The 12,707-nt window shown below is 46.3% G+C and overlaps 2 protein-coding genes across 2 annotated transcripts; one reads left to right on the top strand and one right to left on the bottom strand.

The window, feature by feature from the left end:
• Nucleotides 1-5,526: 5,526 nt before the first annotated feature.
• Nucleotides 5,527-6,192, top strand: N7517_005443 (uncharacterized protein; the record flags this gene model as incomplete). The annotated part of the gene is made up of 1 exon (XM_056723173.1): nucleotides 5,527-6,192. One exon carries the CDS (start codon nucleotides 5,527-5,529, stop codon nucleotides 6,190-6,192), a length of 666 nt encoding a protein of 221 aa, XP_056579423.1.
• Nucleotides 6,193-9,015: 2,823 nt separating this feature from the next.
• N7517_005442 (putative MFS monosaccharide transporter) lies at nucleotides 9,016-12,009 on the bottom strand (the record flags this gene model as incomplete). The annotated part of the gene is made up of 4 exons (XM_056723172.1): nucleotides 9,016-11,003; nucleotides 11,072-11,540; nucleotides 11,609-11,740; nucleotides 11,866-12,009. 4 exons carry the CDS (start codon nucleotides 12,007-12,009, stop codon nucleotides 9,016-9,018), a joined length of 2,733 nt encoding a protein of 910 aa, XP_056579422.1.
• Between the last annotated feature and the right edge of the window lie 698 nt (nucleotides 12,010-12,707).

Here is a 12,707-nt window from a genome sequence, read left to right as displayed (position 1 = left end):
CCTTGTCTTCCGTGTTCAATTCGTATCGGTCCTCTCCGATAATTAATTTTTTTTTTAAAAAAAATATCATATATATTCTATCCTTGAGAGGTAGACACCTTGAGACCCAATGAATGCATGATGCGATGAGTAGTATGATCGACCTATTATTGGCAAAGGATTATCCCTATAAAGTTGAAAATAAAATAAAATAAAATAAAAAGCAAAAAAAAAGAGGACCAAATAAAAATTCGAGGTCTCCGCCACCAACTACCACCTTCGGCAACTCAGCACGGCTGCAGGCTGATCACGTGCCAACTATACCGCAAACAGCGATCCAAAAAAATGGGGCTTTCCATATTTGGCCCGAGCTTATCTGATCGTCTTTTTTGTTCTCAAACACTTTTTACTCATTGCGCTTTATCTCTACGCTCTTTAAATTAAATCATTTACCCCACTAGATCAAATTGAGGGGTAGAGGGGTAGAGAGTAGAGTATATTCAGAAAAAGAAAAAAAAAGTACAGAATGTAATGAACAAGTACAGAATATAATGTAGCCTCGAGAAATATAGAATTATCAGTACCACCCAAGACCCAGGACCTCAGATCCAGTCAATTGCCACCTAATACCTAGGTAGTCATCTTCCCTGGACCAATCCCGAGCGCCAAGACCGGTTAACTACATTCCGATGGTCGGCCCTGCCAAGTACACTTAGATACACATAAACTTTAGTATGGAGTACAGTCCTCGGGAGTACATATCTGGCTCTTCGTTTATCCCTGATCTTAGAATATTATAATATTTACACGGAGTACTCCGTACTCCGTACTGCCTGAATAACGGTCATACGGTACATACTTCGAGCATGGAAATATCATGATGTTGATCATAAATCATGCGACCGCCAATCTAGGGGTTGCCTGCAGGTCTCTGCATATTGCCAAAGTCCCTCCCCACTTGACAGCGGTTTGCGGAGGCTGCGCTTCGCTCGGGTTCCTGGGGTTTGCTGCAGGGATCCTCACCGAAAAGCCAGATGTAGAACCAGTTATCACACGGGCCAGCCTCCGTCTATCCTTCCCGTTACTTCCAAGGTTATGTGGTGTGATGTATAATAGATAAAACTGTTTACATAGTCGACCAGACAATTAATACACACCCTTTACACATGTGGGACAAGGACCCAGTGGGTTTCCCTGCAGATCCAGAAGCTTATTTTCTTCTAGAACTCTTTAGCCTCCAGGGATAACTGGGCCTCCTTCCCGTGACTCCCTTCTGCATATGCACTCTTATCTTGGATCTTGACGTGCTTGCAGGAGAATTGCAACGGTTCGTGCCGTTTGGTTCGGGTAGATCTAGCTTGCGAGTGCCCAGGTACCCAGGTTGTATCCTTTGCTTACATACACAGGTAGGTTTCTGGCAGTACATTAGACGTCCTTTTGCTAGACTTACTATGCTAGTTGAATCTTAGCCAAGCTTTAGGCTTGACCTTGGAAATTGCTGCATCTAAGCTGACGAATGTTGTGTAGATTACTAACTCATTATCTTTATGAGGAATCTTGATTTCGATATACAGCGAACTACTTAGTACATAAACTATTCTCCACTGTGGACATAATCTCCAAGGCTGGAGTTCATCTGGTCAATGCACACCCCGAAAGCATATGGTCCACCCATGAATTCGTCCTTCAAGCAGAGTCAACAACCATACTATATATATCCTGATAACCTCACCCATAGTTTTAGTTAACAGACTATCTATATAGCAGCAACCTACTATCAAACCCCGACCTATCAGCCTCGATCATGATTTATATACAGATAACCATCAGCATGTCAGCCCAGACACGTGCAACTACTAATCAGCCTCAATTCCACGCTAGCCCCAGCATTAGCTTAACTCCACACCAGCCCCAGTATCCAAATACCCAGAACCCGTCCCAGTTATCATCACTACTACGAAGTACTCTATATTATCACAATATTATTCAGTTAAGAAAATAAACCAAACCGTCAGAAACGAGTAGTTATATTCTAGTATCTATCGAGGTATTCACCCAGTAAGCCACGCAGAAGTGGATGTCTATCTCCCCAGACAATCCAGAAAAACCGCGTTCTCCGCAACAACCGATCCCGCACAACAAAGTGACAATAACAAAGTTCTCATTCGTCCAGTATTCCCTATCAAAAAACACCGTGCGCCCATGACACACAGGTTTACACAAGATCGTCGCCTGGGGCCTTCCTACCGAGCTAGTGATCACCAGTGTCGCGCTATTCGCGGGGTAGGGGAATACGAGATTGTACAATATATTTGAGAGTGAATAAGGGAATGAAGGGAGATAGAACAATAATAATTTTTGCACTGTTTGCTAGTGTGTTTCTTTTCGTTGAGTATATATGCTGGGGCTGGTTCGTTGAGTATTTATGCTGGGGTTGGGGCTATCACGTTGATCTGCTAAAGTTAGTGTGGTGACACGTGTCGACTGTTGGGGCGGGAGTTGATAGATCGTGTTTGACACTGCTCAGTTATATAAATGCTGGCAATGTTTGTGAAGGATGTCGAGAGGTCACCGTTTTTTCCGCCTTGACGAAGGATCGGTGTGACCTGTGCATATGTTCTTCGCCGCGACACACAAGGATGTGATGATTGCACACAGCGAGTTGTGATGTGATCACTCCTAGCGGCACTGCTCGTCAATTTCATCAAACTTATTGATCACAGAAAGCATTCGAAATTCGACGCTTCCCAGAGTATGGCGGTCGGCGGGAACATGTCTGTGTTCTGCGTACTCCGTACTTGGGTAATGCTACTACTGTTGGTGGTTGACGATCAGCAGGACCGAGGCTACAACACTATACACCGTATTTCTATGCTCTTGGCAATGGAGCCCGGTCGCCAACTCGCTGGGGAGCTTGATCGGAATACTCACCAGCTGCAGTGTATAGCACTTGATCATGGGACCATGGTTAGAAACGACACAATATCCATAGCGACCGGCTTGTTTCAAGTGCGTTGTGCCAATGACATAGGGTGTGATCATTAGGTAGGAGTTTGAATTCCCCTTAATCTATTCACCCGCTCCGCAACTTTTCCAGGGGTATGGTATCCGCAGACTTGAGGATACTGCGTACTCCGTACTAGTTGTCGGGATCGGGGTCACGCAAGATCAGAATGCATCCTCCAGCCCATGAACGAGATGTATCATAACTGTTCAGGTGCATTCCGATGCAAAAGCAACGGGTTGTCATTACCAGACCAAAGTGCCAGCCGCGCTTCCCATGTTAGAGAATCTTGGGGTCTTCGATGCATGTTATCGAATTCGGCAAGCGCAATGCAAGGTAGTCATGACCTATCGACTTTCAAGCAGTAATTTGCCAGAGACTCCATTGCATTGTATCGTTGCTCGATCCGGGTTCATCAATCACACCCTTCTTGACCACTTCGTTATTCCGACTGGTTGATTCGAACTGCAAGTTCTAGCATCGCGACACAGGTCATATAAGTAGAGACACCGCCCATCACCTGTCAAATGGAAAACGAGTGGACTAGGGAGCTCCGCGGGTGGCGAATTTAACGGGGATAGCGGAGAAGAGAAAGAACGATCGGAGGGCTCGGATTCGTGCAAATTTTAGAATCGGTCAGAGATGAATTCATTAAACACGGTCCAATTGAAATCTCCGATACTATAATCTCGAACAAAAAGTGTAAAGGAGATGCGACACGCATATTTCCGTCCTTTACTTATCCCCTAGCCCACGCCACGGGGATTTTGTGTAGCTGAAAAGGGACCCATATGGACTCCAGAAAAGGAGAAGAAAAAAAAAACACACCGAGATTGAAATTCGTAATTGGTATTCAATATGAAGCAGAGTACCCCATACGGAGTACAGAGATGGTCCCCCCTAAAGATCAACTGCTGTCATTTCTTATCTGGGCGCGATCGGGTCAGAGCTTGACCCCCGCTAAAGGGGGCTCTGACTATCACAGCTCGACGAGTGGTCCCTGCCCTGGCCCTTGTTTTCTTAGTAGATCCTAGCTCGTGTGCTCTAGTGACGCCATTTGGGGCTACATTTGTGAGGTTGTGTCTGTGGCCCCTGAAGGATATTAGGTATGATGTAAGAACTCGCTTCATGATGTATATAATATAAAAAAAAAATAATAAATATTTGAAGATTGAAAGATGGGGATAACAGCCGAAGTGGGTTCCGGGTCTTATGTGCTGCACGCGATATTGAAGAACCCGGTTTGTGGGAACTTGGCAGGTAGGGGGGACCTCGGGAGTATACAGATCGACTTGCTGTGTTTGACTTAGATATGTTAAACCCACTATAAAAACGTCACTCCCAGTTTGATTTCCGATTCGATTATTAAAGTGATGACAAGGGATGCTCTCGTACTCTGCAGGGCACATGATTCAATATATTTATTACAATAGGTAATGCTAACAATGGAATATGTAGACATTCTCGACTAATATTCCAATCATGACTAGGCACCTTGCAGCGAGTAGGCTGGCCCGGGCTTAAATTGGTTGAACACAATCCAGGAGGTCCCAGTCTTGAAAGGGCCCCCTTTTTTCTCCTGATCCAGTGCAGTTATGATTGAAGCTATATCATGAACCGGCCTTTTGCCAAAAGGAGGGTATTATTAGCATGTCATATTAATCCAGACCAATAAGACGTACAAGGCCAATGATAATAAAGTGAGGAGCCATAATCGATAGTAAGTCCCGAATGTAAATTGTAATATAAACGTATTAATATAAAAAAAGAAAACCAAAACTTGCCCTAGATCGATATCCACAGTCGACCCGTGGTCAAGCAGATCTCAGGATGATTGGCCTGACCGGATAGACCCGTCGTCGATGGATCCGATTCAGAAATCCTCCGTATACACATGTTAAACTTGTCTTATTAGTACCCCATTTCTCTTCTATGAACGTTCCAGAACATATCTTTTTTTTTTTCTTATTCGGATTTTACTTCGGTTTCCCTTTCCCTTTTTTCTCTTTCTCTCTCTCTTTGAGAAATTGGAACTCACATGTATGTCTATGGTTCTTTTTTTACTTCATACATAATATCCACAGGTATTCCGTGTTGAATATCCTCCCCCAATCTCTCACCTGCACATCCTAGATGGTTCCCTAACGAATGTCCATCAACAAGCCTCAACCTCGCGGCGGATTCGGGACCATCAGGGATCTGTTCCGCTCTGCACACCCATCCTCCCCGACCTCCCCTTCACGACACCGAGTATCTCTTCTAGTCCGTCGAGGTAGGGATATTTTTTCCAAGTAACAATCCCTCCCCAGTCTGCCTTTTATCCCCCAACTGCCCCTCCAGTTCACTTAATTTTGGGCCACAATTCGACCCCACTGTGTTCCCAGAACTCGGGAAAAAGAGGCCCAGCCCTGAAGCCGAAAAGAGAGAGAGAGAACACGAACTAAGAAATGCACGGGAAAAAAAATAGACAAGTAGATCCTCCAAGACTACAAACCGCAACCTCAACCTCAACATCCTACTCGCCTTCATCTTCGCTCCCATCCATGAACTCCCATCCACAATTCGACCCGGCCACCATGATCGGTCTAGCCGGAGCCTCACCAGGAAGACCAAACGAAAATTTCGATATCTTTGAATGGTACCCGCACTATCAAAGCTGTCAACGCTACTTCCTAGATCACGCCCAACATAGCGTCCCCGTCCAGGCCCTATCCACATTCTTAAACATCCGACTCCCCTTCCAGCGCCAACCGAACCCAGTCTTCAACTCAACCTCGCCATCCTCGTCTTCCTCCAGCGATATCCCACCGGGCACACAACCCCCTAGCCCACCCTCCATCTCATTGATTCCCTATATCCGCCGGCTAGTCGCAACAGGCATGGACTTCCCAGGTGTGCTGCATGGCTTCTTCGGTGACGATTGGGGTAGCGGTGTGGGACCCATGCACGAGCAAGAACGCCGCAACTACCTCTTTGCCGCAAAGAGCGGCGGCTGGGCCTCGGTGAAAAAGGACTATGACATGCCCCCAATGGAGACCATTCCGTTCTTGCGTCCTTTGCAGGGACCTGTGGATTCCGAGATCGAGGCTGCAGAGCGCAGCTGGAGTGAATGGCTCGCTATGGAGGATTGGATGGTTGGTCCCCGGGCGCCGGATATTATGCACGACTCGTCCTCGCAGAACTCACGGCCGCGGAGCTCGCGCGGTTGAAATGAATTCCCTCCTGGAGGATTGTTCTTTTGACTCTGGCTCTCTGTCTTTTCACATCGGGTCGGCGACATGGCGTCCATCAGAGCGCCAATTTGGGTTGGGTTTCTCACATCTAGCGATCTTGTTTCTTGTCTATTTCCTTGGTTCTTTGTCCAGCGGCTTCTTCTTTTGGTCGGCATTATTATATGGGGTTCCTGTACATTGGGATATGGGTGCTGGCTTTTGCGTACAACACCGCATTTAGTTCACGGGCGACTTATACTACGAGGTTCATCCGGGGTTTTATTAGATCGGATAGATATAAGGATATCTTCATATTGCATCTATATACTCAATGTAAAAATCGCGAGTCAATTCTCTCTAATAGCGTCTATGGGCACAACGGAAGCCATCCGAGTTTATGGGATGATCTCGGAGGTAAGGTACAAAAAGAGACAGAAAACGGGGACAATTATTGCGCCTTCGATATGGAAAAGCCAAAAATAAAACAAGATAAAAACTTAACCCCCTAAACCCGATCCCAATGGTTCGGTTTAATGGAATAGAGAATACGAGGATATGTTTCATATATTTCAGGAAAACTGCACATCCTTCCGGTCTACGATTCACTTAATCTTGGTCCAGTGGAGAGAAAGAAAAAAAAAATATCATCGGCAATTCCACTCTAACCAATTTCCAAAGTCGATGAACCACTGTTCGGCAACCCCACTGGTTTGCGATTCCGTTGTGGACTCTCCAGATCCAATCCAAGCGGTTACCGCTGGTGGCTGCCCCTTGGCTGTGATGGCTGTTTGAAATTTCCTTTTTCTAGTATAGAAGGTGGACTATGTGAAACTTCGATGGAAATGCCGCGTCCACTTTATTTTACATCTTTGATGGTATTGGGGTTTGGACAAATTTTAACCTAGACGATCGTTATATCTTTAGTATCCATGTATAAAGAATCTGAAACCCCAAAGTTGATCGCCTAAAATTCTAAAATCAATTCGGCCAAAAGTCAGGGTTTACATGAAGTCTGTTGTACTCCGTAGATTGTCCATATTAGCCTATTAGATGAGTCGTAAACAATCTGGCGTAGCTGAGACCGGGGACGCTAGCTGGTTCTTCCACGCGCCCTTAGCGTTTTTAGCGTTTTTAGCCTTCTTATAGGCTTGTTAGTTGAATTTTAGTTCAACGCTTTCTCCGTTAGCTTTGCCACCTGCGGAATCCGCTGCTCTTTCGCGGCCTCTGACTGGTGTCTATCAGAAGAAAATTCTCCGAGGTCTCCATTTTTCGATCTTGCGATCGGAGGCTCTGGGTCTTGCGTATTGTTTTATGTAGTTAGGGTGTTGTTATCCCGCGTTTCCGAGTGGATTTTCATTTTTGTAAAAAATAGAAATAAAAAAACAGTAAAGAAATGCCCACATTTGGCACATTCTTGTATTTCTGCCGTATTCCCAGTTCCTAATTTGGAGATCTTCGCCATCTCCGAACCAAAGAGTGTGAATATCCAAAAGAAACTAGTAAAAATAATAAAGAGAAAGCGGAAGTGAGGAAATCCTGTCGTGGTACAACCACTAGTCAATAATGGCATCTATCATCGTGGGACCTCCTATGTTATATCTAGGGCTACTCTAAATAAACCAACATGATCCAACGAGATATAACTCCCAGTGGGGTACATATTTTGACCATGAAACCGTCTAAAAGGCACTCTCCGGCAAACTCCTCAATCCGATCAAGTCTTCGGTCAAGATAAACCCTCGACCCAGGCAATATATAGCACATAGAAAGGAAATTGGAACCAACGCGCGAAGGGGAATCTCCAACTCAGGATCCTGATCAGGATGAATATTTCTCAGCTTCGCCGTAAGACGACCGATCCATTCTCTGGTCTCTTTCTGGTTCAATCTAGGTTGTGCCCTTTCTTGTTTCAACTCCGCTTGGAATAGTGTTTTCTGAAAGTATAGCGAAAGTGGGCCTCCAATCAATGCATAGGATATGCTATTCACAGCAATACGCCAGAGTAATTTCTCTGTCTCGGTAGGGAAATGAGAATTCCACGCACTGAGAAACATAGCGCCCAAGAGAATGAATGTTGGGGTAGCGATAATCTCGGCCGTTGTATCCACATTTGGCAAGTAGTGAGCTCAAGAGTGGTAACAAAAATATCCTGGGCAAATCGAAAGACATATTTCAGCGTAAACCAAAGGGCCTGTGCTATTGTGAACAATCTACCGAAATAAGTATAATAGATGGGGGGAAGAGACAGAGAGGCAGTGAACGGTAGACTGACAATAATGAAATATCTCAAAATAGCATGGGACTTTTTATTGTGCGACTGGCTGCAGCTGTCAAGACACTAGTAATTGTTCAAATGCATGTCAAATCAAATCATTTAAATCCTAAGTGGTCACGGCTCGGAGTAGACAACGGTGGCAGAGCTGTCAGGTGATTGGCGATAATCACATACCAGTGGCTAGGCATACATATACCTCCATATCCGAGAATCAACTAGATCAAAGCTACATATGAGAATAACTGATTCCGGCCAGAGGCCAACCTTGATGAGATTGGTTCAATATCATTAATTAGGGAAACCAAAAATTAAGCCAAGAGAGAACCCGAAAATCTTTTGGTCAAAACACCATCGCTGAAATGCTGCAAAAGAAAGATGAAACAGAAGGATTGCCACCCAAAATATGCATAGAGAAGATACGTGACAAAATATTGTCACAAATCCCAAAAAGGAAAAAGCGAAAGGGTATCTAAGGGGATCGTTGTTGTGAGGTGTGAGACATAAGGAAAGAGTCAAAGACAGCAATGAAACTTGCTAAGCAATGGTCAGGAATCATTGATTCTGGTGGAGAACCTTTGCTTTGAGCCTGAATCGCGAGATGAACTCGGCTTGACACGTGAACTAGAGCTGGAGGTTGATTGAGCCCCCGAAAGATTACGAGCCAGCGAGTTTTGGTGAACCTCCTCTGGGAGCAGAAGATCCGGCATATGGTCCGGATTGGAGACCAGACTGCGTGGACGTGAAAGCACACCACCCATTGAAGGATTATCTTTTTCGCGATGCATGGTGTCAACCTGGGTCCGAGTTCGGCGACGATGTCGGCGGAGATACTCATTCGGAACAGGGTCAACTTGCTTTTTCACGGCTGGAACAAGGTTGAGGTAGATGGGAAAGATGGCACCGGCGCAGTAGAGCGCGATTATAACGCAGAAGGAATATGACTCGCCGTGTGCGAGGTATGCCGCGTACTCGGCAAACGGGAAAAAGGTGCCGCCGCTAATTGCCATTGTCAGGAGGACAGCGGCGGTTTTAGTATGCTGGGCTGTGCCGCGCAGGGAGATGGCGAAGATAATGCTGAATGCGCCGCTCTCGAATAGGTAGAGCAGCATTGCCATGGCAATTGCTGCTGAGCCGCTTGTTTTCATGCAAAGAATGGAGCAAACGATCATGCCGATGTAGCTGACCATCAGAATCCAGCGTGGTTTCAGGAACCACTGTGCAAATGCGGCGAAAAAGCGCCCCACAGCAAAAATGCTGTGTCCAATCGTTAGGAAATCGAATGGTCCGAGTGAGGAGTCTGGACGAGCGGCAATAACGAAACGTTGGAGAGATGTCGCGAGGACTTCTTGTCCAGCCACGTAGAAGAATTGAGACCAGATCCCTAGACCGAGAGTCAGCCAAACGACCGGAACACCGATTACTTTGGTCATATTGTCTTCTCGGCGTCGATTCGCGAGTTCTTCCAAATCTTCATCTGATGCTTCGGGGATTGGTAGATAATAGAACGCCACCGCCAACAGCACATCGAATAGAGCGATGCCAAGATATGCCCATTGTACGTCAACCAACGATGCGACATCCTGCACATCCTTGAAGAGAACACGTTTCGCCAGGAGTGGCGATACGACGCTTCCAACAGCTTGCACACCCTGTGAGATATTGAGTCTGATCTCGGAATTCTCAAGCGGTCCACATAGCGCAATGAACGGATTTGCCGCAGTCTCCAAAACTGCTAGACCAAAACCGACAATGAAATTTGACAAAATGAAGGCAGCCGTCGACGTTAGAACAGCCGAAGGCCAAAAAATGAGGGTTCCGCAGGCATAGATGCAAAGTCCAGTTATGAAGGTGGACTTGAAGCCCCATATCTTCAAGACGGGCTGACCAACTAGCAGAGGGCCAATCACGTATCCGCCAAAGTATGCGCCATGAAGACCCAGGGAGTGCCATGGACCTAAATGGACGATGGTCTGGAATTGGGAGTTCAGAATATCAAGCAAGCCGTATGCGAAACCCCAGAGGAAGAACAATAGCGTGGTCAATGCAATTGGCGCAATCGACTCCCTGTTGTTTAGCTTTAGCATACTTTCCGGATTCTTCAGGTTCACAAAATCGAAGAACGTGATGTCCGGTGCATAAGATGCGCTAGTATGGGTTTGGGTTCCTCCCTCTGTATCTTGGGGTGCTGTTTCCGGGTGACCCAGGAAATCCAATATATCGATGGGCTCCGAGTCCCGAGAGCTAGGCCGGCCACCAGGGGCACTACCAACTTGGTTCTGTAGACCCTTATTTCCTTCGTTGCCAGATGGCAATGGCGACGGAGATTCTGGCGAAACCGGGACCGCAACTTCACTTCCCCCTGCTGCGCCTCCGGAGAGTCCATGAGGCGAGGAAGTTGATGTATCGTCGTTTGTGTCTCTAATCAATTTCGGAACAAGACGCGTGACGAGAGGTTTGAGACTTGGAACACAACCGCAAATGATCGATAGGTTGACTTCGACAACAGACCACATGAAAGATAGCGACGCGTACCCTGTGAAACCCCCGCTGTTAGCTCAATTGACCCGTTAGTGTCAAATATGGGAGATGAGCGAGTCGTACAACTGAAATCCACCCCTCCGATGTTTTGAATATGAATCGACTTGACTTCCAGCGAACGAGAAATAGCAGCTTGTTGAAGAAAAGCAATTCGAACCACATCGACCACGGCCACAAAGAATCCAAAGGAGAAGGTGATCACCAGAATGATCTTTTGCTTGAAAGGTAGGCGCATTTTTGTCAAAAGCGGCATCGGAAGTAACAGGATGACAATGTCCGTAATAATATTCACCGGAGACGAGGAGAGGTACAGGGTGACAATGTCGGTGCAATTCGCATGGGCCGGGACGTCGGAAAGGAATACTGCGCTGACAGGTCTACATTGGAAAATATTAACGAATGTCAAGGCAAAGCCCGCTGCGTTCACCACAAAGAGAGTGACATAGTTTGCAAATCGGAAAATCTTCTGATTGCGCGTCAAGGTCAGGTAGAAGACAAGGATCGAGGTCTTGACGGCCATTAACGCCGGATTCTAGATGGTTGTCAGCATGCCATTCTTTTTATTGTCCTGCGGGGTACCAAAGAGCCGTTATAACTAACATAGAGGACGGTGAACGCATAATTGGCCTTATTAAAAGCGAGCTCATCTTCAGGTTTGATGTCACTCGAATGGAGGCCAAGGCCTTTCTGAACCGCAAAGAATAGCGAGAAGGAGAAGCCAAAATTAATTAGCTGTAGACTGGTTAGCCTCCGAGCTCGAACACGAGGTTTCAATCATGTGCCCGGTTCGCGAATAGATCGAGTCCGTTCTCGCTACATCCCCGGGTACATGCAGGGATCAAAGCGAGGGATCCTACCCATGCGACCAACATCAACCAGTCGTGTAACCCAATTTTCCTGACCACAAATATTCGCGAAATGAAGCGGAGGGCGACGAAGATAGTTGCGATGGAGAAGAAGGTGATCGAAACACCTAGCGTAGGTTGTTGACGACCCTTCATGACAAAGGTGACCGGTGGACTGTCCTATCGGACAGTCCAGTTTCGACAGACTTCTAACAATCCCAAGTGTAGCGCACAATAGTGGAGACGGTTGCGGTCTTGAGATTCTAGTGTAAAATCGCGGTAGGCGGGCTGAAATTGCGCGTGTGCGGAGGCTTCATCGTCTCGTTTCCCGACGGAGTCCGAATCCGGGGGGGGGGTTAGGAAGACAGGGAGAGAAATGGGGTGAATGGTGTTTTGATATTTGGAGTTGAGGAAGAGAAAAGGGGGGAAAAAAATAAGTTGATGTCAAACGGAATGTGGGGAGAAAAATAGAACCGTTTTACCCCGGTTTTGGCCCGTTAAGGGTTTTTTGCCTTTCCTCTTCTCTCTATGACTTTCTTTTGAAGCTGATCTCTAATTTATACAAGATTCATATAATATTTAGGAACTGTCCACTAGGTAATTAAAAAAATCCCCTGACTCATTCGACACGCAAACTAACCCACAGCCCACAGGTAACCAGTTCGAGGCTCTCTTGAGATGTGATACTATGCGGATTACGGGATATTGTGACCACTCATTTGCATACTTGTGCGAGCTCTGTCAGGGGTTGTGCTGCTCCGCGCCTATATAGGTAATTCATCGACCATGACACCCCTTCACGTGAGCCCTTTCATCTTCTCGAGTCCTAGAGTTTCACGCATTGGAATACACCT

This window comes from Penicillium concentricum (assembly GCF_028827145.1).
Source record: "Penicillium concentricum strain IBT 3081 chromosome Unknown utg000002l_segment0_segment0, whole genome shotgun sequence".
NCBI lineage: Eukaryota > Fungi > Ascomycota > Eurotiomycetes > Eurotiales > Aspergillaceae > Penicillium > Penicillium concentricum.
Note: the sequence above shows the minus strand (reverse complement) of the source record. Positions and strands in the feature narration are given on the sequence as shown.